The sequence below is a fragment of the Xiphophorus maculatus genome, chromosome 8 (genome assembly GCF_002775205.1).
Source record: "Xiphophorus maculatus strain JP 163 A chromosome 8, X_maculatus-5.0-male, whole genome shotgun sequence".
In the NCBI taxonomy this organism is placed as follows: Eukaryota; Metazoa; Chordata; class Actinopteri; order Cyprinodontiformes; family Poeciliidae; genus Xiphophorus; species Xiphophorus maculatus.
Window position 1 is genome coordinate 6,613,988 of NC_036450.1, and position 27,497 is coordinate 6,641,484.

Genomic DNA, 27,497 nt, shown 5'->3' on the forward strand with positions numbered 1-27,497 from the left:
TATATTGTTAGAATAATTGATTACTAAATTAAATGTTAGTTGTAGCTCCTGTCTCCAAAATTCTCTCAGATTTCAATGAGGATGACCCAAAGACGTTCTGGACCTGTTTCTGACTCTGGGTTTTGGTTCCGACCCGCCAGCGGTGCCTGGAGACTGTATTGGTGGGCGGGCCCCAGGAGTCCTCCAGGCAAGCCGGGACTGACACTGTGAGAGACACGCGGCCTCCACCTCCAGCACTGCCGCCATGGCCAGGGAGCAGCCCAACGTCGGGGACCTCCTCCCGCTCTTGGAGACCTCCGACCTCCAGCAGCTCGAAGAGATCCGGAGCCTCATCAACGACCAGCTCAGCACCGGTGGGTCCATCCGGCTCCGTCGACCTGAGCAGAAGTAAACAAACAAGCCGGTTAAAAATGCTGCTTCCCTTCCAGAGCGAGGCTCCATGCTGCTGAACGCGTTGGTGGACTACTTCCTGGAAACCAACTCCGCCCAGGCCCTGCATATCCTGTCCTCAGTCAGAGAGCCACACGACAAGGTGAGAGTCCGGTCCAACCCGACTTCGGTTCGTTTGTAATTAGCTGTAACCCTGGATGTTGCTCTCCTTTATTCCTTTACGCATAAAAACCATCAGTGTTTTTCTAACTTTCCTTGTTGTAAACACATCCAACCTTTTTTCCGCCGCCCAGCACCTTCTGGACAAGATGAACGACTGTATGGCCAAACCAGCTTGCCGGCTGCCCACCCTCATGCTGCTCGGCCACGTGGTCCGAAAGCAGCCGTCCTGGATCCACAAGATGGCCCGCTACCCTCTGCTGCTCTCACTGCTGAAATGCCTCAAGGTAAGCCGCCATGTTGGCACAGAGCATCAGGGAGAGATGGTTTGGTTTGTTGCTGATGATCGAGATTCTCATGGAGTTATTGGTTTTTGGTGGCAGTGAGAACCAGACCCCGTCTCCCTGTCACTCTGATTTAAATACGAAGGTCGGTCCTTCAAAATAGAGCATCCTGCTTCTAGAAGACACATTTAGGAAAATCAGTTTGTTAGCAAAGCAGGGAGTTGGATGGATGGATGAGTGAACTAATGGTTGGATTGAAGGATGGATATTTGGATGGTTGGATGAACTGCTTCCTGTCTCTATCTTTCCCCCTTTAAACCATTTTAATTTGCTTGTATTAATTTTCTCTAGTTTAGCTCATAGGATCAGAAAACGGCGTCCTCTCAGTCCAGAATCAGACCAAAGTGTAGATCGGATCCCAGATCATCCTTCTGCCCTGGAACCTGAACGTTTTCTCCATGACCTCAATGTTTTCCCTTCAGACGGACACAGATGTAGTGGTGCTGGTAACCGGAGTTCTGGTGCTCATCACTCTGCTTCCCATGATCCCTCAAGCCGGGAAGCAGCACCTCTGGGAGTATTTCGACATCTTCGGCCGCCTGGCGTCGTGGAACCTCAAGAACCCAGGTAGGACAGGAGGCTATATGGTAGCTCCGTGTTTGTCCAGCTTACCATCCCACTAACCGTCTCTTCCCATCCAGGTCACGTTTCCGAGGTCTACCTGATCCACCTCCACGCCTCCGTCTACTCCCTCTTCCACAGGCTCTACGGAATGTATCCATGCAACTTCGTCTCCTACCTGCGCTCCCACTACAGCATGAAGGAGAACATGGAGACCTTCGAGGAGGTGGTGAAGGTGAGCTCATGACCCATGTTCCTGAAATGTGGAAAAGTCTAGCCAAATTTCACATTTTGCATGATTTTGTACTCCCACAAGACTGAACTGGCGCAGGATGGCACAGGAAGTGACCTGCGCCATCTTGGTAGGCAACTGTATTGCAAAGCATAGCTGAACCAGCAGAACGTCTACTGACGATCTTGACCAATGTGTTAGATAAAAATAAATCAACAAAATGGCTGCTGTCAGGATCGACCCATATGAGACAGAGAATGTGGATAAGCTGCCGCCGATCTCATAGTGCCTTACACTTAACTGCCTTGTGAACTTAATAAGTGCGAACAATGTGGACGAGCTTCGCCTGAAATCTATGGATGCATACAATTAATATTTAAATGGATTTGTAAAGGACGTACAAACTCTATGTGTGAATGACAAGGTTCTGATGACTGGCAGTTGGTACATGTAACACACATGTAGGCTACATGTCAGTCTTAGCTAGCGGATAAAAACTATATTAGCTAAGCTAATGTTGGTAGTTCTTCCGTAAATATCGCTGATATTTGTCTTAGTTTTACACAGAGGTGGGTAGAGTACTCAGGTAGTTGTAATGTCCTTATATTGTTTGTAAGTTAGGTAGGAACAAGGTGAGAGCTAGTTCTAAGCCTGTGGCTTATTTATTGTTGTCATAGCAACTCCATAGCAACTGCCATGGCAGTTAGTTACGGATACCTACCAATATGGCTGTTGGCTACAAAGTTTCTGGAAGTGAGACTTTGCATGAAAACTATGAATATAACGTCACAAATCAGCAGACACTGCCTGTCACCTAGCAACCAAAGCTGAGCTCCAGCATGTTCGGTCAGCTGGTTTTACCGCTGTACAATGGCTGCTGGAAAAGACAAGTGTTTTGTTGTTGACCTAAAATCCAGAAACCACTTGCTGCATTCTAGTTGGTTGTGCAGGAGGCTCTACTAATGCTTTTTAAATATGTGAGATTGTACAGTTGCGCATCTGTTTGCAGCCATTTTCAGGTACGAGTGTAAATGTTGAATTGGGGGCGTGGCCAGCAGCAGCTTATTTAAATTTAAAGTGACCGGAAGCCCTAAAACAAATAAAGTCTCATTATGTAAGACTTATGATTTCATGAGCAAAATGTAATGAAGCATGACTGGTCAGTGTTAATAATTGTGTGAAACCCTTTCAGCCAATGCTTGAACATGTTCGTATACATCCCGAGTTGGTGACGGGAACCAAGGACCACGAGCTCGACCCCACCAGGTGAACCCATCCTGCTCCTCCTGGATAAAATCCTTCTTTAGTTTTATTCGTTTCTCTCTTCCTGATGGCTCTCTGCTTTCTTTCCAGGTGGAAAAAGTATGAAATCCATGATATCGTCATTGAATGTGCCAAAGTGTCCCTAGACCCAAAGGAGGCGTCCTGTGAGGAGGGCTACGCCACCATGCCTGAGAACTTTTACCCACAAGCCCACCTGCGGGCGCAGGACTCCACGTCGAGCCCCTACACAGACCTGCACAGCAGCTACGGTGAGAAAACACATTGACACGTTTTAATGCTAAATTCATCTCATATTTCTGTTTATTTCATTGCCAAAAATCAAGATATACATTTTCTCTCAAAGTTTTCACAGCCCTGTTTAGAAATTCTTTATGTATTAGGACTAGGATTGAAACGATTAATCACGATTGATCATTGGGGCCTGCCATGCAAAGCAATGGCAGGAACCTATTACTCTATACCCAATAAGGGTTTCTTTATTCTTTATTGCATGTCTGACTCACAGCTCACAGAGGCAATTATTTACCATAGCAACGGAACTCAGGAGGCTATTGGCTGCTGGTTAGGACTAACTATGCTGGAACACTCAGTTGAAACAGATCAGGACTGAACTGACGGGCACACTTTGGCAGGCCCCGGTTAAATTTCTTCAGGAATTTTCTAGTTGGGGCCTGCCATGCAAAGCAATGGCAGGAACCTATTACTCTACACCCAACAAGGCGTCTCTTTATTCTTTATTTTTCTTCCGTAACCGTTAATGCGGCTCATACCGCTGGGTGCACACCTACAAATGAGGTATCAAAACGTGCAGAAAATTCACGCCATTGGAGCTATTACTTCTGGTGGGATTTGGGCTTAACGTGGCGACATAATTCGCAAAAAACTACGAAAAAAACCCCATTATAACTCAATGGGAAAAATCCTAGAAATACCCTATTTTTGAGGATTTGCTGTGTCGTCACAAATTCACCTAGAAATGCCATTCAAATTTCATTTTGTAGATACGTCTGTGATCTCTTCGAAAGTGAAGACGGCTCGTCGATACCAGTTACGGTTTGTCCACAATTTGCCTCTAAGCGACCCAAAGTTTCTCATTTTTCTTCAAATTAGAGTGACAGCCCATCTCGGTTCATATCTGGGCACAACATTTCTTTCTCTCATCACTGTAAATGCTCTGAGTGAGGTACAGATATGAATCTCGGGACTATCGCAGAAGACACATTGAACTGTCATACGCTTAAAACGCTTTTCGAATATGTATTACGGTTCCCGAACAAGAAGGATTTGTTTCCAATGCTTTTTTTCAGTAAAGTGTGTTTGCTCAAACACACTTGTGTGTTTGAGAGCTCAGAGCTCACAGCTCACACCTGCTGAGACCATTATTTACCATAGCAACGGAACTCAAGAGGCTATTGGCTGCTGGTTAGGACTACAAAAACGCATCACTGTAGTTCTATCTACCCTCAGTTGAAACAGATCAGGACTGAGAACTGGCCTTTAGAACTACCTGCTGCTATCGGCTGTATATAACTGATTTAACTCAGTAACTGTTACACATGGGATTAGTTTTAAACTTTAAAATTAAGCATACTGAAAATTTCAAAATAAAAGCCTTGAATATTTTACATGACGTAATTGCTCTTTTTGGCCGTATATGACTTTTTCATCCAAAGCACTGTTACACATGGGATTAGTTCGGAACTTTAAAATGGAGCATAATAATAATTTCAAAATAAAAGCCTTGAATATTTTTACATCAGGTAATTGCTGTTTTTGGCCGTATATGACTTTTTCATCCAAAGCACTGTTACACATGGGATTAGTTTGGAACTTTAAAATGGAGCATAATAATAATTTCAAAATAAAAGCCCTGAATATTTTTACATCATGTAATTGCTCTTTTTGGCTTTATCTGACTTTTCCATCCAAAGCACTGTTACACATGGGATTAGTTTGGAACTTTAAAATTAAGCATACTGAAAATTTCAAAATAAAAGCCTTGAATATTTTACATGACGTAATTGCTCTTTTTGGCCGTATATGACTTTTTCATCCAAAGCACTGTTACACGTGGTATTAGTTTGGCCCTCTGAAATGAAGCATACTGAAAATTTCAAAATAAAAGCCTTGAATATTTTTACATCATGTAATTGCTTTTTTTGGCCGTATATGACTTTTTCATCCAAAGCACTGTTACACATGGGATTAGTTTGGAACTTTAAAATGGAGCATAATAATAATTTCAAAATAAAAGCCTTGAATATTTTTACATGAGGTAATAGCTCTTTTTGGCTTTTTTTGACTTTTTCATCCAAAGCACTCTTACACGTGGTATTAGTTCGGAACTTAAAAATGAAGCATACTGAAAATTTCAAAATAAAAGCCTTGCATTTTTTTACATCAGCTACTTGTGTTTTGAGCATTATATAACTATTTTAACCCAAGGACTATTACGCATGGGATTAGTTTGGCCCTTTGAAATGAAGTTTAACAAAACTTCCAAAATAAAAGCCTTGACAACATTTTAAATCGTACCGAATGGTGCACGTCCGCCTCACTTAACGTTCTTGCGGTTCTCCGCGTGCCACTGATTACGTCACGGCGTTCTTTAGCGTCGACGCCGATTTGTGGCGTGACGACGCCGGGCCCAAACCCCACGGCCGCGCCTTGGCAGGCCCCGGCTAAATTTCTTCCGAAATTTTCTAGTATTATTTATTTTTCTTCCGTGATCGTTAATGCGGCTCGTACCGCTGCGTGCCCAGCCACAAATGAGGTATCAAAACATGCGGAAAATTCACGACATTGGAGCTATTACTTGTGGTGGGATTCGGGGTTACCATGGCGACATAATTCAAAAAACCTTTAACTTCAGATGTGAGCTGGATTATTTGTCTTGATGCTCAGTGTTGCCCGCAGTCTGTAATTACAAATAAATTGCCAGTAGGCTAACATATTACAGGTATAGAGGTTCAACTAATACAAACTCAAACAAAAATATCGAATGAGAAATAAACTCAACCATCCACGTTTGCATGTAAATCCACAACATACACAAATAACTCAATTTACGTAAAGGTTACATCATTAGGCGCAGCCTCGGTGAAAACACGAACACAGACAGCCTTTCGGCTCAGTTTAGCATAAGAGGCACTTTGGCGCCATCATGTGGCCAGATAAAATCACTACACAATGGCGGCAGCTGGCAGCGCATATATCTGCTGCAATAACTCAATGGAAAGTAATAACAGATGCAGCCGAAATGCAGTTACAAACAATGGGATTTAAGGTAAACCTACGAAGGCCGAGCAGGTTCAACTGAGTTCCCGGCGCTCAGAGAGCCCCACAACATCGCATACTCGTTCTCCCGTAGCTAACACACATAACAAACTGAATCTAGAATAAACAAACAGCACGCTAAATGCAGTACTTACTTTCTGTCATCAATTTAACACTCGGAGCATCACTTCTCAGGACTACACCAGGAATGCGGTCTTCGCATGCTAAGAATGTAGCAAAACTGACCCGGAAGTATATTAAATTGCTCTCATGAGCGGTAGCGCAGCACTAACTGAGACTTGCGTCACTTCCTAGGGTAAGTTCGAAACCAATATTACAAAATAAAATACAAAAAATATCAGCGCCTTCTATACAGCCGCCCCCAAATGTGGCTACACATTTGCTAAACATAAAAGGCATTACTAAGTTTTGGGGGGTGTCTGGCTGCTCTTCTCAGTGTCCTTTACTTCAGCTGGTAAAACAACCAACCGAGCAACTGGTCTAGTGTAGACATGTTCACTAACTTTCACATCCGCTGATCTGATATGTCCATCATCACTACGATGAATCTTGATCACATGACCTACTGGCCATAAGGCGCGGGGCAGCTGGGGATCCACAATCATAACGATTGCATTCTGGAGAAGTCCAGGAGGATTTGATTGCCATTTGTGTCTTGTCTGTAAGCCAGGAAGGTATTCTCTGATGAACCTTGCCCAGAAGTGATCAGCAAGAATCTGTGAGTGCCGCCAACGTCTTCGACTGAGGTTTTCTCTCTCTGGGTAGACCACCTGGGGTAGGGATGCATCAGGCCGCCCCATGAGGAGACTATTTGGAGTCACAGGGTCCACGTCTGCCACATCAGTTGATACATAGCCCAAAGGCTTTGAGTTCAGTATTGATTCCACCTCCAGAAGAACTATGAGAAGTACCGCCTCCTGAAGAGGTTGGGAACCCACACAGCTTCGGAGAGCTGCCTTCACTGAACGAACTTCTCGCTCCCACACTCCGCCAAAATGTGGGGCTGCTGGGGGATTAAACTGAAACTTAATCTTCTGGGAGGCTAATTGCCCCTGCAGCGTCTCTGACATATTGGCAAAGGCTTCTCTGAGTTCCCGATCCCCTCCCTTAAAATTGGTCCCACAATCAGACCATAGCTCTGCAGGCTTTCCTCTTCTGGCAATGAATCGTCTCAGGGCCATAAGGAAAGCATGTTCAATATTATGTTATTTTAAGAAACGCGTATTGATGCTGAAACACCTATTTATTGATATTTTAACAGTTTAATTGGTTTTTATCAATATGTTCTGGTGCAACAGGCCCTTTATGAGCATTCAGGTTTTTCATCTGGCCCAAAACAGAAATGAGTTTGGATAAAAACCAGTGAATCATGGACTATTTTGAATGTAAACAAGAATGAAGAGTGAGATATTTGGTGGTGGAATGATGTCACACTGCCAGCAAAGGAAGACTCTGTGATGTCACTGGCGATGCAGTCTGTGATGTCATCAACTCAGAATTGTATGTGGCACAATTCTGCATATTTTTCATTGCTTGCAATATCACTGACTAGCTCAGACGTGCGCAAAGCTCTTTCCAGTCGACGGTTCTAGTAATTTACGACAGATTTTGGCTAAAGGATTTGAGGTAGAAATGTTTCACCAATTTCAGAAATACCGCAACAGGATGATGGGACTCCAGGCAAGAACGGGAGTCTGGCAAAACCCCCAAGGCAGCTTCGCTCCTGCACACTTGGATATTTTACACGGGGAAACCCAAAGACTGGACTCCAGTCTGGAAATGGAGAGCGCCAGATTAGAAGACCTGGGAGCTGAAAAGGACGACATGTTTTTAGAAATGTCCCAAAAGATTGCGTCCCTGCAAGACAACGAGAAACGTCTGCAGGAAGAATTGGCTCGGCTCAGACATTCATACAATGAACTCAACTCTAAATATCATAGTGAAGTTTCTGGATTACAGCAAGACGTGGAGAGATATCAGCAGGAGGCGAGTCGTGAGAAAGACGCCAATGTAGAGAGAGAGAGAGAGAACCTGCAGCTTGTCAACAATCTCAGAGCTGAGAAGGAAGAGCTCTTCCGAAAAATGGCAAGAAAGATTATAATTCTGCGACACAGGGACAGGCAGATGTTCCATGAACTGGATCGGGTTCATGTTTCACATGAGGAGCTAAAATCTAGACATAGAACAGACGTAATGGAGTTACAGCAGCAGATTGAGACCTACCAGCAAAAGATAAAGCAGGATCAAATGGCTCTTTTACAAAGACAAAAGGCGGAGAAGCTGATATGGGACATAAACCGATCTGCACTGCAACAAATTGAAAAACTTCAGCAGCAGGTAAAGGAGCAGAGAAAAGCTCACCTGGAGAAATCAGAGAAGGACAAGGCACAACTGGACACAATGAGAGCTGAATATGCCGTCCTCCAGCAAAATGCAACAACACAGATTAAATTCCTTCAAGACAAGGAAAGCAGTGCCCAGGCTGAGCTGGAGAAGATGAACGGTTTGTACATGGAGCTAAAATGTCAGTATGAAAATGAAGTAAATACATTTAAACAGCAAGAAGAGAAATATCAGCAGGAGATCAGAAGTTTGAAAAATGATTTACAAAGAGCGAAAGAGGATCTCCTGCTGCCCAACACTCTGAGACCTGAAGAAGATGATTTCCCAAAACAACACATCACAGATTCCCAAGATGAGGAGGACGGCTCACAGGACCAAGTGGACCCGGTTGATGGCTTAAGTCAAGAGGATTCTCCAGAGGAAAAAATGTCAGGAGAAACTTTATCAGGTTGTTCCAACGATCCGGAATCCTCAGAAGAGACAGAGATCACCCGAGAAACCGTCCTGGAGGATTTGGACAATCTGGATGCCATGCAGGATGGTAAGAAGAAAAACTCTAAACTTTCATTTTGGAAAAGAGTTTGGAACATTCTGCGATGGCAGAAGCCAAAAAAAAACAAAACTAAAGAGTGAAGACTGTCAAGTACATGTCTAATGTTCTGGATTTTTATGATATTTAGAGAGGGAGAAAGACGAGCAAGAGAGGAAAACAGGAATCAAACTCATGGAGGTTGTAGCCTCTGTGTACGGGGCGCCAGGCCACGCTCCGTCAAATTTAAAACGTTAAAGTTTTATCCCCCATTGACAAACTAGAAAATAGATCCCTTCCCAACCCAATTGGAAAAAACGTGGGCAGCACGGTGGTGCAGCGGTTAGCGCTGCGTCTTCACAGAGACCATCTGTGTGGAGTTTGCATGTTCTCCCCGTGTTTGCGTGGGTTTTCTCCGGGTGCTCCGGTTCCCCCCACATCTCCTAAAACATGTAGGTCAGGTCAGTTGGTCACTGCAAATTGCCCCCAAAGATTTGAAGAAACCCCAAACACATGTGCAGCTTTATTGTTAAACTTTAAAATTAATTGAATTAGCCGTACGTTAGCCCTTTTCCCTTCGCTGTTTTAGCGCCGCAGCAACACTGGGCTCAATTTTTATAGCAACGTATTGATTTAAGAGTTAAAATTTCTTCTTTTAATAGTAATGATTTCTGTTTATTTCCACTGTACTTGTGCTTTTATGGTTTGTCCTTTAGTTTACCGTTTCTACTCACTTTTTATATTAAATTGCACTGAATTGTAGCTTTTAAACTGTTTAAATCTGTATTTAAAGAAGATTAGCAAAAGGATCATGCAGTGGCTTTTTTAGTGCGACGGTGGCTCAGTGGGTAGAGTGGTCGTCTTGTGACCAGAAGGTTGTAAGTTCGATTCCAGCTTCCTCAGCCACATGTTGAGCTGCCCCGGGGCGGGGCACTTAGCGGCAAGTTGCCCTCCGATCTGCATGTCGGTGTAAATGTGTGTGTTTGTAAATGTGACTGTAGTGTGAAGCGCTTTGAGTGGTCAACATGACCAGCAAGGCTCTACACAAGTTCAGTCCATTCACCTGTTTTTCTTTGATAAATCCTGTTTTTCTTTTTATACCAAACATAAAAAAGTTGATTTAACAAGTTTGGATTCTTCAGGTTCCAGGATGTTAAATTAAGATTAGAGTTAAATCTGTACATAATATTAGATGATAATTGTAATCATAATTTAATTCTCTGAACCATAAAGAAACCCAAACTTGTTTTATCTGGTTTGTTTGTTATAAGAACAAAACAGGTTTTATAAAAAATAAAAGTTACTGTGTGATCTTTCTGTTAGTCTTTATTTAGAAATACAGATTCAAGGTAGTTTAACAAACTTAACAAAAAAGTGCAATTTAACATGAAAACCTGTAGAAAAGGGTAAAAAGAAGAACAATCCATGAAAGCATGAAAACAGAAAACTTAATCACAAATCATTTCCATTACAGGAAGAAATCAATTCATAGATCAATACTTTGTAATAAACATGAAGCTTTTGTGTTGTTGAGCTTATGTGTTTCTGCTTGTATAAGAGAAGGAAAAGGGGCTTAGAAATGAATAATTCAGTTATTTTTTAACCAGTTTATAGTAAAACTGCAATAAATAAAATAAAATAATAAATAAAAATTGCCCATAGCATTGCAGGCACCTTTTGTTCTACACCCATGCTAATGTAAGCCTAAATACTTTCTGTAGCATGTGGGGTATCATTTGAATGTTGTCTGTAATTAACTTACTCCACTCAGTATATTAAACATGGCTAATAAGTAAGAAAAATAGGTAATAGCTTATTTAAGCTAAAAGGCTAATGCTAATGAGCATCTTTAATATTATTTATTTTTCTTCCGTGATCGTTAATGCGGCTCGTACCGCTGCGTGCCCAGCCACAAATGAGGTATCAAAACGTGCGGAAAATTCACGATATTGGAGCTATTATTGTGGTGGGATTCAGGGTTACCATGGCGACATAATTCACAAAAAAAACATTATAAGTCAATGGAGCGAGGAAAGAAAAATCCTAGAAATACCCTATTTTTGAGGATTTTCTGTGTCATCAAGAATTCACGTAGAAATGCCATTCAAATTTCATTTTGTAGATACGTCCGTGATCTCTTCTAAAGTGAAGACGGCTCGTCGATACCAGTTACGGTTTGTCCACAATTTGTCTCTAAGCGACCCAAAGTTTTTGATTTTTCAAAAAATGAGAGTGTAACTGACACCAACTGCCGCTCCGCTGGAGTGAGAAATGGAGCGCCATTTTGACCCCAAATCATTTTATAACTGCCTTGCTGCGCCCTTGCAGTAGCCTTTGAGCTTAAATAAGCTATTACCTATTTTTCTTACTTATTAGCCATGTTTAATATACTGAGTGGAGTAAGTTAATTACAGACAACATTCAAATGATACCCCACATGCTACAGAAAGTATTTAGGCTTACATTAGCATTTTGGCTAATTTCAGCTTATGCATTCATTTTAATATACTGAATGGTGCAAGTCTATGTTAGGCAAGATGCTTGTGACTTTCCACATGCTAATGACTACTATTTAGCTAAGTTTAGCATTGATGCTAATGTTTAGCATCAGAACGCTGGGTCCAAACCGACGGGCACACTTTGGCAGGCCCCGGTTAAATTTCTTCAGGAATTTTCTAGTTTATTGAAATAATCATCAGCTAATTTAGTGATCAATTAATTGTTAACTGGAGTACACAGACTGAAAACAGTGTAACTTACTGGAAAAATAACATGTTAGCAGTAATGAAGCCAAAAGTGTACAAAAAATATTCGCATTTTGTATGTAAGATAAAAACATCTTTACATGTAAACATGCTTTAGCCAAAACGTAGCTTCAAAGTTTCAGCTCTACTAAAGGCATGCTATGACTTTTTGGAGTCTTTTAAGTGTAAGATTAGTTTCAGGCTAAGATTTTAGCAAGTATTGATCTCTCATTTTGTCGGCAGTAACTTTGCAGGCGCTACGTTTATGTTTACATTGGTCGCCATGTTTGTTCTCAACAGGAAGTTCCTCTTCGACGCCGTTCTCGACTCCGCGGCAGCCGCTGCCCCCGCCCCTGTCCCTGCCGCCCCTCTCAGGGACTCAGTCGTCCTCGTCCTACCGCAGCCCACAGACCTCCAGACGGCAGGTAAGATCATCCATCAGCTGGTTTAGGGCTGCACAATCAATCGATTTTCGAAAATTTAATTTTTGGAAAATCTCCTATTTATTTGGGCTTTCAACTCTGCGATGAAATGTTAGGGCCAGGCTAAGATTTTTGTTGTTTTAATTCAGAGAATAAAGTTATAGTATTACAAGAAAACAGCCAAAAAATACTAAAATAAAGTGTTATTACCAGAATAAAGTTTAAACATTTTGAGGATCAAGTCATAATTTTATGAGAACTCCTACGTGAAAAGTGATGGTATCGCCGTTTTAAATTTCAGCACCTGAATCTATTTTCATCACCAGAAGTTGGAAACGATCTCAATAACTTTCATTAAAATAACTTTTTTTCTCATTTGAAAAAATTGGGAGATTTTATTTTTTTCAAATTGCCCAGCACTAGTTTGATTGTTTTTGTTGTTGTTGTTTTGTTTTTAATGTCTTAAATAAATATGAAGAGAATTTGAGCCACTGAAAAAAGAAAAAAAAAATTCTGATTTTAATCTCAAAATTCTGACTATTTTCTTCATAAATGATTTTAAGATTCGGGCCGCTGGGAAAAAAGAAATCTGATTATTTATTTTCCAGAAATCTGACTTTTCTCAAAATTAAAAATTTATTTTTTGGTTCTAAAAGTGTCGTTTTTCTAAAAATTCTGATTTTAATCTCAGGATTCTAACTTTGCTCAAAATTGGAACTTTTTTTCTCAAATGTCTGGTTTTAATTTCAAAATGTTGACTTTGTTTTCAGAATTCTGATTTTAATCTGATAATTCTGATTTTAATTTCAGAATTCTGACTTTTCTTCTCAGAAAATTGAAATCAGAATTTTGAGAAAATGTCCAAATTCCTTTCTATTTTTTCCCCCTTTTTTTATTATTTTTTATCTGCGGTCCTAATAGTTCTCTGTTTGTTTGTGTTTGTGCAGAACTCAAACAGTGAACTGAACTCTTCCTGTGGGGGGAAGGACCCCCTGTGGAGCCCCTCCTCTCTGTGCGGCATGGCCACGCCCCCTTCCTCCCGGGGCATGTCGCCCAACCTGGAGCTCTCCCACAGTGCCTCACACCTTCCTAGCCGCTTCCACTGCACGTCAGGTACAGAACGAACGCCGCGCCGCAGCGCTCCACCATGTTTAACGGCGCTGCTGAATTCGTTTGTTTCCGTTTCGCTCTGAGCAGGAGGAAAAGGAACGCCGGCCTCCAGCACTCCAGCCACCTCATCCCCGCCTCCCACTCTGTCAGATGACTTCCCTGTAATCTCCTTGCCAGCCAACACGGTCCAGTCCAGTCCGCCGAGAAAAGTATGAAAACTCCTCGTCTGTTTTATTAATGGCTCTGTGGCACAAATATGCAGTCATGGCCAAAAGTTTGACAGAGATAAAAATGTTTTTGGAGCATAACTGCACTTCAATTGTTCAAAACTTTGTATTTTACAGTTTTGTTGCCCAGATGGAAACAAATTGTACATATATTTGTGCAAAAAATACACATTTAAAGAGCAAAATTTAGTGCATCTCTTTAGTGGAAACATATTTAAGTCGCATTTTATGCCTATGAAGCAGTAATCTGCATCTGATAGCCACTGCTCAATGAACCGAAGCCACTATGTTCGCCACAACATTTCGTCCATCGCTGTTTAGGTTGCCATATAGGAATTAACTCGATGAAGTCCTAATAATTTAACTTTTTTTTTAATTTTTTTTTTTTTTTTTTAGGATCGTCGACCAGGAGAAACCAGCAAGCCTGGACTGGTGAGACAGGAGCATGTCAGAGAGATGGAGAAGAGTGGAGAGGGAGCTGCAAACAGAGGTTAGACACATTAAAGGTGGACCAGATCCCACAAATAAATAAAACAAGGTTAACATTTCCAATCAGGATACACAGAAGACACTGGTAACTTGTCTGTCCCAAAATTTCTGCAAATGTGAGCAGCTTTCATTGAACTCTTGGGCTACTTTAGCTCAGCTTAGTTTAAATTTACCTTAGTGTGTCATATCTTAGCTCATCTTGTGTTAGCTTAGTTTAATTTAGCTTATTTGTACCATAGCTTACATTGTTTGTAGATTATCTTAGCTTATTTCTCTTTACATTATCTTCTTTTCACATTATCACATCTTACGTTATCTTGGCATAGCTTAGCTTATTTTTTATCTTATTGTGTTATCCTATCTAAGCTTATCTTGGTTTAGCTTAACTTAGCTTATCTTTGCCTTAGTCTACCCTGTTTGTAGCTTAGCTTAGCTTATTTCACCTTAGCTTAGCTTGTTTTTACCATATTTTGTAATATCTTAGCTTCTCTTGGTGTAGCTTGGTTTAACCTGTTTTAGCTTAGCTTATCTTTACCTTATTGTGTTGTGTCTTATCTAAGCTAATCTTGGTTAAGCAGCTTAACTTTTGCTAACTTAACTAAGCTAACCTAAGGTAGCTAGGTTAACTTAAGTCAGTTAAGCTAAGCTAAGTTAGCTTAGTTAACGTAGATTTGCTTAGTCTTACCTTAGCTTACTTTATTTCTAGCTTATTATAACTTATTTCACCTTAGCTTATCTTTTACCTTATTGTCTTGTATCATAGCTAATTTTAGCTTAGCTTGTTTCACCTCAGCTCATTTTTACTATATCTTACCTTGACTTAGCTTAGCCTATTTCTTGCTTAGTTTAGCTTTGTTTGTACCGTACCTTATCTAAAATGAACCACAGAATCTGTGAAACCTTTTCTGTTTTCTGTAAGCGTACTCTTCAGACATCCGCCGTCCTTAAACATTTGTTTCTTTTCTTATCAGACGCAGGAAGTGCAGCGAATGTCACCATGACGCTGACGGAGCTGTCGGTTTTCGTGACGAAGCAGGAGCTGGACCTTCAGCTGAGAACGGAGAAGGAGAGAGAAGAAGGTCAGTTTGTGATGCAAAACAATGCGACCATGAAAAATCATGCAAAGTTGCATTAAAAGTGATTTTATTTAGGGTTACACTTCATGACAACAGCCAAAAACATTCAAGAAAACTTGCAGTCATGTCAGTCTTATGCACATCCCTTCAAATAAAAAACAAAAACTAACTTTTAGCCAATAAATAGTAGCTTGTTTTAAGTCAATAATCCCTTATGATTAATTTTAAAAAGTTCTATTTCCATTGGCAGGTTTTCTGACTTGTAACAAGACATTTTTCCCTTATTAGTGAAATAATCTTACTGGAACTACTACTTCTTAAATTAATATTAAGGAATTATTGACTTAAAACAAGCTAATATATATATGTTGCCAAAAAGTTACTTATAAATTAGCTTGGTCTTATTTCAGGTGCTCCAAGATAATATGAAAAATATGAATATGAATAAAAACTAAACTTAAAGCATTTGGTAGGATTTAGTTTTTGCAGTGCTGGTGTGAAAACTTTTCTGCAAGATAAAGCAGCTTGTTTTAAGTCAATTTTGATGAAAAAGTACAACTTCCACTTACAGATTATTAGACTTGTATCATGGGAAAAATGTCTTGTTATAACGGAACTAGAACTGGGTTGCTAGGTAACGGGCTGGGCGTGGCTGGGGTTGCTAGGTAACAGCGCAGTGGAACATTCTACCAGTGGAACCAGAACTTTTTCATCATTATTGACTTTTAAAGAGCTTATATGTCCTGCTGTTACTTATAATTTAGTTTTATTTGAAGTGTACTAAGATATTTACAGTAGAAACAACTTAAAAATAAATACTTAAGCTTTTGTGGTGTGTAATCGATTAATCAGATTAATCATGAATTTCTTTGTGTTTCTGCTGCAGCTGCCATCACAGAGGAGCTGATGAAACTCACTGAAGACAAGCAGGAGCTGCCGGGGCTGAGAGGCTACGACTCTCCTTTCTTCCACACCACTGAGACTCTGACGGGCCGCCAGACGCAGAACCCGACCTCCTCCACCAACGCCCACCCGGGCGGCCCCATCAGAGAGCCGCGCTACGCCGCATCCACTCCGGACAGAGCCGAGAACGCCTCAGGCGGCGGCGCTGGCGACAGAGCAGCAGCGTCGGATCGGTCCGCCGTGGATCGGTCCTGGTCCTTCCAGTCCGGCTTCACCCCCATTGACCACCACCTGCTCCGGAGCCCCTCCGCCCCCGACGACGACTCCTCCAAGTTTGAGATGTTCTCCCCGAGCCCGTGCGGCAAAGCGCCGGTTCCGTACGAGTCGTTGTTCGCGCTGGCCCTGCCCAGGGCCGCCTCGCTGTTCGTGGGCCAGAAGACATCAGAGGCGGTCCACAAGGCGGCGATGGAGAGGCTGCTGCAGCGCGAGGAGGGCCTGGAGGACGGGGAGGAGGAGGGCGTGGTGTCGGCGTCGCCACTGGAGGTGTTGGATCGCCTTGTTCAGCAGGGGAGTGACGCACACGACAAAGTCCTGAAGAGGTGATGCTCAAGTTTTACGTTCAGTTTCTGGTGCGCAGCTGGGCCTAAATCAGTGAACCTCATGATGACTTAAAAAAAACGCATTTATCGTTTCTCTCTCTCTTTCTACCAAAAACTGGATGATAAAAATCTTCAGTCTGGTACTTTTTTCTCACAGTTATTTATTTGTTGTTTTGTTTATTTATTTTGGATATTTAAAATGTCAATATGACATTCTGGTTTTAAATGTTCATAAGCATTTAAAGCTTATTTATCGGCGCCTGACGACGTCTCCAGTAAGTTTGAGATGTTCTCCCCAAACCCGCCGGCAAAGCGCCGGTTCCGTACGAGTCGCTGTTCGACTTGTACGGAGTCGAACAGCGACTCGTACTCGTTCTTGCATTGTTTAATTCCAGAACAGTGTTTTTTGCATTGTATTACTAGAAAATGTTCTCAAAACAAAACAAAAATATTATCGTTTATCATGACAGATCTACTTCCAGAATCCACAGTCAATGGTAAACACATCACTTTATTACATCACTAATAAAGTGATGGACAAGGACAATAAAGATTTATCTTATCTTATCTTATCTTATCTTAAAACAACTTTCAGAAATAAAAACAAAAAATAAACACTTGGAAGACAACATGGCAGAATACATGTAATTTTTAGGTTAAAAACATGATTAACTTTATTATAGCAGATCTTAAATTGCTTACAGTTCATGAAAATGTCTGTTCTTTGATATTTTTACTATTATTAAATATAACATCAGTTGATATAAAATTTCCAGAGTTGCATATTATGGAACAACATTTTTTTTTCCTTTACATTAGTTCTAATTTTTTAATAAGATAAAAATGTGAATTTTGACTAAACGATATATTTAAATAAAATCACAGGTTTTATGGTATAAACGATAATTCTGAAAAACAAATAGTGACATATTTTACTTCATAAATAAATTGAAAATGAGATTTTTTTTTCTCCTGTTGGCAGAAAAGTGCAAAAACAGAAAGTCTTACCAATTATTTTTGGTCCAGTTTCTGGTGTGTTTGTTTATTTCGTCAATGAACTTGTTTTGGTTTTGTCTTTTCCTTTCACAGATTACCTTTGCCAAGTAAGTCAGCTGACTGGACTCACTTTGGAGGTAAGGAGCTGCAAAAGGAGAACTTTTCTCTTCGATGCTCAACAGATTGTTGTTAACAGTGAACAAAAAGAAACAAATATAAAGTGAATAAACCAGGAAGTAGTTTAGCAGATTCAAAATGTTTCTGGAATTAAATCTTTTGTCAATCTGGTCACCTTTCTGTAAGCACAGAGAGGTGCTGAAATCTTCTGGCTGGGCATCTTTTTCTTCCTTCCACTCAACTTTTGATTCATATTTTTGTCTTTAACAGTCAGCTATAGTGAACTGCATTCTCATTAACCATAAAGTAGTGCAAATTTTAGTTACAAAAATACATTTGCACATCTTTTGATAAATTTTTGATCTAGGATGGTTGTATCAAAATTTTTTTTTTTTTTTTTGCAAAAGTGCAACGAAAAAAAAAGACTTTTGCAACCGGATGGTCACTACTGGAGGAAATGACAAAAAAGAAGACAGGAAGTAGTTGAAGGGCATGTTTTTTTTAATGACTTATTGCACATGTGTCAAACTCGAGGCCTGGGGGCTAAATCTGACCCACCATAGCTATTTGTGTGGCCCTCTAGACTCCAGACCATAAAATCAACAGATCCTAGGATTTTTTTTTATGCTAACACACGACTAAGTTTATTGCAAATTTTCCACAAAACTGTAAAAATGTTGGGTCTAAGTGATGCTAACTGTAGGAGTCAGCTATTTCGTACTTTTACGACAAAAAGTCACATGTAACATCATATGTCATTTGCAAATATTGCAAAATTACTTGCAATTATTTCTAAATTTGTTCCATAAAATCAGTGATTTTGATTGCAAAACAATCATAAAAACAGTTGCAAAATTCTGGAGGGACTGAACAGTGTGGACAGATGTTCAATATTATTGATAAACCACAGAGAGCTATTTATTCATATTTTATCAATACATTCTGGCACAACCGGCTCTTTAAGAGCATTTATGATCTTAATTCGGCCCAAGACGAAAGTGAGTTTGACACCTCAGACTTATTGCGTGAACAAACTTATTCACATGTGATTTTAATTGCATTTCTTGCGATTGTGTTTTTTCGACATTAGCGCAATATTGACAGGTTTTGTGCACATTTTTAATGGAAACGCCGGTATTTACTGCAGGCATGCATCACTCAAAATGTTTTTCTACTTGACATGAATCACTGAAAGTTTTTCTGTTTGAAACAAACAAAAAATTAGGATTTTTATGAGATATTCAGTAAACTTAAAGTAAAAGTTGAGTTTTTCTGGGCTCTGCAGTCAGTGAGTTATCAGAGGAGCACCAGTGATGTGTCACATGCTCCGAGACATGAGTGGTATGTTAAAGTGTTACTGAGCTGAACAGGGAGTTTTCTCTTTTCAGCTCAGGCTGATCAAAACAAAGTTCCCACAGTTCCCATGAATCCCTCCACCTCCGAAATGGAAAAGCCGACCACTTAGAGATGACTCGGCTTCTGTTGTTTGGATGCCAGACCACAAGAATCTCATTTTCTCCAGCTGCAGCCCACAACAACATACAACTCTAATTAATCTTCTGGAATTTAATTAACCTCCCTGGTTTTCCTGATGGAAGTCATGTCATTTCTGCAGGCCTGCAGGTGAGAGGATGTTTCAGGACTCACAGAGCCTTAAAGAAGTATTTCTACTGGGGCTGAAACGATTAATCGTGATTAATTGATTACTGAAATAATATTAAACTAATTTAGTATACGATTAATCGTTAACTGGAGGATACAGACTCAAAAAAGGTCATTTGCTAAAAAAAAAACTTTTTATGTTTAGGGAGATTTTCTTTCTTTAGGTTGTGTAGAACAAGGATAAGGTTAAACGGTTAATTCGATTAATCGATTAATCGATCATTGAAATAATTGTCAACTAATTTAGCAACTTATTAATCGTTAACCGGAGTAGTTAATGAGAAGCAGGCCTGCAGATGAGAAACAAGATGAGGACTTACCGAGCAGAAGTATTTGGCCTGAAACGATTAATTATATTAATCGTGATTAATTGATTATTGAAATAATTGTCCACTGATTTTGTACATGTTTAATTGTTAATTGGAGTATGCAGAATCTGAAAAGGCCATTTGCTAAAAAAACTTCCTATTTTTCATAATTGTATGGAATAAGAGTCACGATTAATAATCCATTAATCGGGATTAACTAATTTAGTGACCAATAACATGTTAACTGGAGCATACAGACTCCTAAAATGGCCATTTGGTTAAAAAAAAGAAAACCTTCATATTTAGTTTTTATGTTAGTGTCAGGCTAAGATTTTATTATTTTTCTAGAATAAAATTTATGACAAAAATGTTCAAATAATACGAAAATAAAATGTTAATTTTACTAGAAAAAAAGTCTGAATATTAAGAGAATTGAGTAATTTTTGAAAAAATAACAAAAAAAATCTCAATAACAGTGGAAGCTGGGAGATGTTATTCTGGTAAAAATGTCTTTATTCTACAAATATTATCCTTTTCTTTTTCCATTTAAACAAAACGTCTTGTAGGGAGACGAACGACTGAGAGGAAAGTCATTTTTTCAAAAATATTTTCTGTAATTTTTAACCTCTTCTTTAGTAAAGAAGGTGATTAAAAGTGAAAATCAGAGGTGTAATTTTTGTTATCCTCCTGTCAGGCTCAGCTCCTCTGGACGAGCTCCACACGCTGCGCAGCCAGCTGCTGCTGCTGCACAACCAGCTGCTGTACGAGCGCTACAAGAGGGAGCAGCACGCCGTCCGCAACCGCCGGCTCCTCCGACGCATCATCAACGCCACGGCGCTGGAGGAGCAGAACAACGCAATGGCAAGTTTCAACTCTTTACTACTTCTTACCCGCTTTCCAAGAAACAGGCAGTTGCTAAGCTAACATAGCTAAAACAGGGCAAGCAGGAGTTTATCTATTTTTCATATAAGTTTTAATGTATCTTTTTGTAATGCTTGCAGATGAGTAGTGCCACTGAAAACAAACAAAAAAGGATTCTGACTTTTTAAAATTTGAATTCTGACTTTAATCCTGTATCAATCTATGTGCTAAAATCCAAATAAATAGCCAAACATTTTAATGTGTCTATCAGTTATGATGACAGTTTATGAAATTAATCATGTAGCTGTTTATTCCTGAACCTGCATTTTATCCAGACTGAAAGTCTGTCCCAAATTCATCGGGTTCAGTTTTAAGACTAGACTTGCTCAATGGTGCGAACACTATTTAAACAATTGGTAGTGAGAGAAAAGTAGGAATTTTGAAGAAGAAAAGATGAATTCTGAGAAAAATGTCCAAATTCTGAGAAGAAAGTAAAGAATTCTATTTGAAAATGTCAAAATTCTGAAGAAAAGTTGGAATTCCGAGAAAAGAAAGTCTGAATTTTGAGTTAGTTGGAATTTTGAAACAGTTGGAATTTTTAAAAAACTGTCGGAATTCTGAGAAAAAAGATGGAATTCTGAAACTGTTGGAATTTTTAAAAAACTGTCGGAATTCTGAGAAAAAAGTTGGAATTCTGAAACTGTTGGAATTTTTAAAAAACTGTCGGAATTCTGAGAAAAAAGATGGAATTCTGAAACTGTTGGAATTTTTAAAAAACTGACGGAATTCTGAGAAAAAAGTTGGAATTCTTCTGACTTCTTTCAGAATTCTGAAAAAAATCTGAATTCTGAGATAAAGTCAGAATTTTCAGAAAAAAGGAGATTAAAGTAAGAATATTTTTCAGTTGCACTAATCTTTATTGTTATTTTTAGCCAAGTTTACTAAATTGAGTAAAAGCTGACTTGGCTGCAGTAAAAGTCAGTCTCTGTTTAGATTCAGTCCTATTTATTCTAAACATTTTGTTGTAAAACGACAAATATTGTGTTGTAATTAATATTTTCCATCGTATGAAAACTGTGCAAATAATAATTTCAACCTAAAGAAAAATAAAATGCTTAATGAACAAATTCGCATCATTGTTGAACTGCAGTTGTTGACCACAAAATTACTCCAAGGGGTACAAATGGCCCCCGCACCACACTTTGGGAACCCCTGATGTAGTTTATTGGCATAGACGTTGAAACCCTGAGCATTGTGTGTGTTTGGGTTTCTCCTGTGTGCGCGCAGAAGGACCAGCTGAACCTGCAGAGCGTGGACATCGTGTCTCTGAGGGACAGCCTGCAGGTGGAGCAGCAGCGCTACCGGCAGCTGTGGGACGACCGCGAGACCGTGGTGACCCGCCTGCACAGCCAGATCCGGCAGCTGCAGCAGAGCCGCGACGACTACTACACCAAGAACCAGGAGCTGCAGGTCCGAAACGCTGAGATTGTACCAAATAAAACCCGTTCTCCAGTCTGGGTTTCTAACCCTGATAACGGCTTCCACAGAGCAAGTTACAGGAGTGTCAGAAGAGGATGGACGACCTGGAGGCGGAGCTTCAGACGGCCAACAACAAAGTCGGCCACACCGGGCATCTGCTCAACCAGATGACTGTCAAGGTAGAGTCCCATTTGGTCCATTTCTTTAACCAAATCTCAGAAAAATACCAAGAAAAACCCAGTTTAACAGACAGAAGACGAGGTGAAGTCACAACGTTTATCTGTTTTTATAGATGCTTTAATAATCCCAGCATAGAAATGTGTTTAGTTTATACTGAACTCGCATGCTGGAGTTTATTTAAGCCATTGACGGACCAGTTTAGACTGGGGAAGTGGACTGGGTTCTGCTTTAGAGCAACACAAACAGGTTTCAGTTTCACTGCTGGTGAAACTTTTTCTGGTCTCAATAAAGTTGGAAAAGCAAATGATTAGAAAAAGAATTAATTTCTATAAATTTCCTCTTTAGTTACCCAAATGTTTCCATTCATTCATTCATTTCCTCTTTTTGTTGTCCAAATGTTAAAGCAGAGCATTGTGGGTAACGTAGTACTTCTTGACCACTCTGTCTTGAGTTCTGTCCTCCTCCTTAAAGCCGACGTCGTCCTTATTTGTGTCCTAATTGGCTGTTTGTCCTTCCATGTCCCTGTTTGTCTCCTTCGTCCTTCAGCTGAGCAACAGCGAGAGCAGCCAGCAGCAGATGAGCTTCCTGAACAAGCAGCTGCTGCTGCTGGGGGAGGCGCATAAGCTGTCCATGCAGGACGCCCAGCAGCCAGGCATGAGCAACACAAAGGTACGACGGCCACAACAGGTGTGTGTGTGTCACACGCAGAGAACTGGAGCAAAATCATATCGTCTACCAATCAGAGTGAAGTAGTTAGATATATTTACCCAGATGTCCTTTATTATTGTTCTTCATTAGTATTATAGATGTGTTTTTAATAGAGAAAATTAAACGTTGATACAGACACTTTAGACATATTTTACCATCATTTATACTAAATATTAAATACTGTTTGGGTGGAATTTTGAGAAAAAAGTCGTAATTCTGAGGAAATGCCATAGTTTTGAAGAAAGTCGCAATTTTGAGGAAATATCGCAATTTTGAGAAAAAGTTAGAATTCTGAGAAAAAAATTAAGAATTTCTGAGAAAATTCTGAGAGAAATGTCATAATTCTGAGGGAAAGATGAAATAGACAGAAAAAGTTGGAATTCTGATAGTAAAGTTGAAATTTCAAGGGAAAAAGTTGGGTTCTAAAAGATTTAATGAGAAATTCAGAGAAAAATTCTGAGGAAAACTCAGATTTAAAAATTTTTTTTGTTTACAGAGGCCCTACCAGGGGTGCCCACAGTTGGTCCTGGAGGGCTGGCATCCTGCGTGTTTTAGTTCTCTCCCTGGTGGTAATAATTTTTTCAGCATGTCAATGTTCTTCCTAGGCCTCTAATGAGCCATCATTTGATGCAGGTGTGTGAAACCACGGAGAGAACTGAAACACGCAGGATGCCGGCCCTTGGACACCACTGCCCTAATCCTCTACCGTAATATTTGGTCAAGTTTAATAAATTAAATGAAAACAAAGTCGGCTTTTAAGTAAAGGTCTTTGTTCTGACGTAGTTCTATTTATTAGAAAAGTTTTTCTGTAAAAAGATGAATCTCATGTGTCGTAATTAACATTTTCCATTGTGAGAAAGTTGTTAAATAAAATTTTACTCTTAAGAAAAATAAAAAGTTCAACAAACAAATTTGTGTCATTTTTTAACTCCACAAAAAATGTCAGTGTAAGGTCCACAAATGGCCCAGGCGCCACATGTTGTTTCACTGAAGCAGCTGTTCCTGGTTGTTGCTAGGAGACGGAGATGCTGCGGATGTCCCACATGAAGGAGGTGGACTCCCTGAGGCAGAGTCTGCTGGCCCAGGGCCAGAAGCTGGAGGCGGCGCAGCAGCGAGCGGCCGAGCTGGAGACGCTCCTCTCCAAGAAGGAGCACCTCATCGCCGAGCAGAAGAAGTTTCTGGAGGACGTGAAATGCCAAGCCAAGTGAGCGTCCGCCTCCGATCCGACGTCCTCTGACCCGTTTCCTTTCTGACCTCGTCTCTTTTGGCTTTGTTTTGAGTGCAGGGCGGAGCTGCAGGCGTCAGACTGCAGGTTCCAGGCTCAGAGGAGAATCACCCAGCTGCTGCAGACTGAGCTGCTGCAGCTCTACAGCCAGGTGGAGATGGAGGCTCCGGCCGCCGCCGGCAGCAGTTCACCACCAGGGGGCAGAGCTGAGACACGCACGCATCCAGACTGCAGGTCAGGAAGGTTAAAAGCAGAAATTCATCAATTAATACCTACATTAGTGATTTAGTCGAGTTCACAAACATCTTACCAACAACCTGGATGAGTCGGTCTTTTGTTTTTCTTTTCTTTTCTCTCTTTGATTTTCTGTCTTTTTTGTCTTTCTTTTTCAGCTTTGTTTTATTTTTCATCCCTTTTTTTATTTCTGTCAGCATCTTATTCTTTCTATATTTTTTCCTCCTTTTTTTCTTTCATTTGTCTTTTTTTATTTTTCTGTCTTGTTCTTTTTTCCTCTTATTTTTCTCTCTCCATTTTATTTCTTTGTGTTTCTCTTTTATATCTCCCCTTATTCTTTGTTTTCTGTCTTGTCTTTTGTTCTTTCTTCATTTGTTTTCTTTTTTCTTTCAATTTCTTTTGTTCTTCATTCTTATTTCTTTCGTAATTTCTTTCTTCCCTTCTTTCATATATTTTTATTCTTTTTCTGTCTTTTTCTCTGCTTCTTTTAATATCTTTTTATATCACTTTTTTCTTTTTCTTTTTCAAAGAAAGATTTGTACCTTTCTTTGTTTCAATCACTTTTTCTTACTTTCACTTTCGTTTTTATATCTTTTCATATATTTTTCTGTCTTGTTCCTTCCACCTTTCTTTCTGTTGGTAAACTTCTCCCTCTCTTTTCGTTTTGCCCTCCAGTGGCGTCGCTGCAGGCGGTCTTCACGCTGTCAAGCAGCCGAACAGCCCGTCGCCTCGCGATTCCCCACGGGGGACGAACGGCAGCACTTTATCGCCGGGGCAACCGAAGGCAAGCGGCTCCTCCTTGCCCCTGGGCAGCTCCATGAACGGAGCCCAGGACCTGACGCCGCCCCTGCTGATGGAGCCGTCGGCGCCGTGCCCCCACGCCGCCCTGCCGGCCGCGGACGCCCCGCTCACCGTGGGCTCCTACCCCAGCGCCAAGAGCTTCCTGGGCATGAAGGCGCGCGAGCTTTTCCGCAACAAGAGCGAGAGCCAGTGCGACGACGAGCAGCCACCGCCGCGCCTCGCCGGCCTCGCCCACGGCCTGAAGACCGAGCTGTGCGTGGAGCCCGGTCCGGCCGGCCCAGCTGCCGCCACTGTGCACGCCAAGGAGCCGCCGCCCGAGCCCAGACTGCGACCCCTCGGCCAGGGCAGCCCTCACAGAAAAGCCGGGCCTGGGCAGGTCGGCGTTAGAGGCCCCTCGGGGCCCCGTTGCCCTCGGCAACAGCTAAAGATTATGGACTACAACGAAACGCATCACGAGCACAGTTAAAGTCGGAGAACTGAGAAACTAACGGAGTAAAGCTACAAATCAGCAGAAGAGTCACACGTCCGCAACTCTTTGGCATCAGTGTTATTTGTCCTCTTAAGTGGACAACAGGATTTCCTGCTTCTCTTCTCCTTTTTATGTTTTTTAAATCATTCCAATATTTTTTTTAAATGAAACACGCAGAACATTTGAGTCATAACATGTAAAAGCTTCTGGGAATCACTGAAAGCTACAGTATGCAACTTTTACAAAAAATATTTTTTACATATTTCTTAAAACTATCATGTCATGGCAGTGTGTTATCAGACAGATAATGTGTGAAAAGATTCATTTCCTCCACTTCCTCCCTGGCCAAAAACAACCAATGAGAGCCAGGAGGAGGCATAAATATGCTAATGGTGAAGAAAACGCTCATCTGTGGCTATGCTAACTAGCCTGAGCATTCACAACATGTTATGCTAGCTGCAGTGTATTAGAGAGCAAAGTAGGTATGAGCAGCACCAGGCAAGATTGATTGGCAGCGCTAAGACCTGCTTCTTGGCTCTGATTGGTTGTTTCTAGTTAGCATTGGAAGCTAGAAAAGGAGCGAAATTTTTTCACAGATTATCCGCTTAATACCAAACTGTCACGACAGTTTCAGCAAATATCTAAAAGATGCATTACTTTATAACGTTACAACTGAAACTTTTAAGGAATTCCCAAATTTCCTTGAAGGAAGCTCAGGTTGGATCTAGATTTTTTTGAAATTTGGATTATGAAGTAAAACTAAAGAAAATCCAAAATGAAATCTTTCAATAGTTTTTAAAATTATTTCCGACTCTACAAGAGTCCTGGCTGAAGGTTTTCCAGATGTTGACCCTTCCGGCTTTGTTGGAAAATGTAGGAGTATTAATAATCTGAAACATTTCCTTGCTAGCTTTAATGGTCAGGAAGAAAATGTTGCCAAAACATCCTGAGGAAAGCAGGCTGAATGTACAAACTCAATATCCCACTTCTCCTGGATTCAGTTGTTTTGTTTTGATACACAGTTTACTAACTGGTTCATAGCATTTCTATCTTCCATGTAAACAATAATGGCGATTCCAAACATCTGGTCCAATGGGTTTCCTGCATTTCTTAGTTTTTATTTAATTTTCTGGAACTGATCATGAAAAGCCTGTTGTCCACTGGGAACTCCTGCTGTCATTTCCTTCTGCCTCGCTATCTGAAGCATGTTCAACAAACCTCTTTAAATGCCAACTGTAGAAAGGACAGGAAACCACCAACAGGAGGTACAATCAGCACAAACACACGACAACCAGGACTCCGACACGACCCGGAGCATCTGGGACAAAACGGCAAATAAAAGGAAGTTCATAAAGCAGTGGCTTGTGTTTAACTGTGAACAATAAAGATCGTCTTCAATGTTTTGCACTACAATTCATTGTTTGTTTGTTTTGTTCATTAGGTCTAACTTTAGCTATTAAACTTGTCGGAGATGTCGCCATTAAAAGGAGGTCTCTAAACCACAAACTGCGGGTTGTTCCGTTGACAATTTGAGCCGACATTTTGTTTTTTTCAATGATACAAAAGTGTTTGTCACTGATTGGCTGGCTGCCGAGACGCCTCTCTTTCGAGAATCCTGATTGGTCAAGGCACCAGAGGCGATAAAACGGTTGTTTGACTAGCTAGCTCAAACGCGAGGTAAGCTACATTTCTTAACATTTCGGAATATTTTCGGAAGTTTTCTTGTGTTCTTGAAGTTTTCCGGAGTG

The 27,497-nt window shown here is 40.7% G+C and overlaps 1 protein-coding gene across 1 annotated transcript in view; it reads left to right on the forward strand.

Moving 5' to 3' along the window:
• The window catches only part of LOC102237756 (hamartin-like), a 31,126-nt gene extending 3,964 nt beyond the window's left edge, over positions 1–27,162 (forward strand). The window contains exons 2-22 of the mRNA XM_023338295.1: positions 141–353; positions 429–532; positions 684–836; positions 1,316–1,460; positions 1,535–1,689; positions 2,879–2,952; positions 3,040–3,218; positions 12,184–12,308; positions 13,253–13,418; positions 13,503–13,624; positions 14,039–14,132; positions 15,103–15,210; positions 16,094–16,709; positions 17,799–17,842; positions 20,487–20,653; positions 21,941–22,123; positions 22,201–22,311; positions 22,859–22,981; positions 24,037–24,224; positions 24,306–24,479; positions 25,155–27,162. Coding sequence (XP_023194063.1) covers positions 245–353; positions 429–532; positions 684–836; positions 1,316–1,460; positions 1,535–1,689; positions 2,879–2,952; positions 3,040–3,218; positions 12,184–12,308; positions 13,253–13,418; positions 13,503–13,624; positions 14,039–14,132; positions 15,103–15,210; positions 16,094–16,709; positions 17,799–17,842; positions 20,487–20,653; positions 21,941–22,123; positions 22,201–22,311; positions 22,859–22,981; positions 24,037–24,224; positions 24,306–24,479; positions 25,155–25,746 — 3,732 coding nt within the window. The 5' untranslated portion in view covers positions 141–244 and the 3' untranslated portion in view covers positions 25,747–27,162. The remainder of the gene's footprint in view (positions 1–140; positions 354–428; positions 533–683; positions 837–1,315; positions 1,461–1,534; positions 1,690–2,878; positions 2,953–3,039; positions 3,219–12,183; positions 12,309–13,252; positions 13,419–13,502; positions 13,625–14,038; positions 14,133–15,102; positions 15,211–16,093; positions 16,710–17,798; positions 17,843–20,486; positions 20,654–21,940; positions 22,124–22,200; positions 22,312–22,858; positions 22,982–24,036; positions 24,225–24,305; positions 24,480–25,154) is intronic.
• The last annotated feature ends 335 nt before the right edge of the window (positions 27,163–27,497 follow it).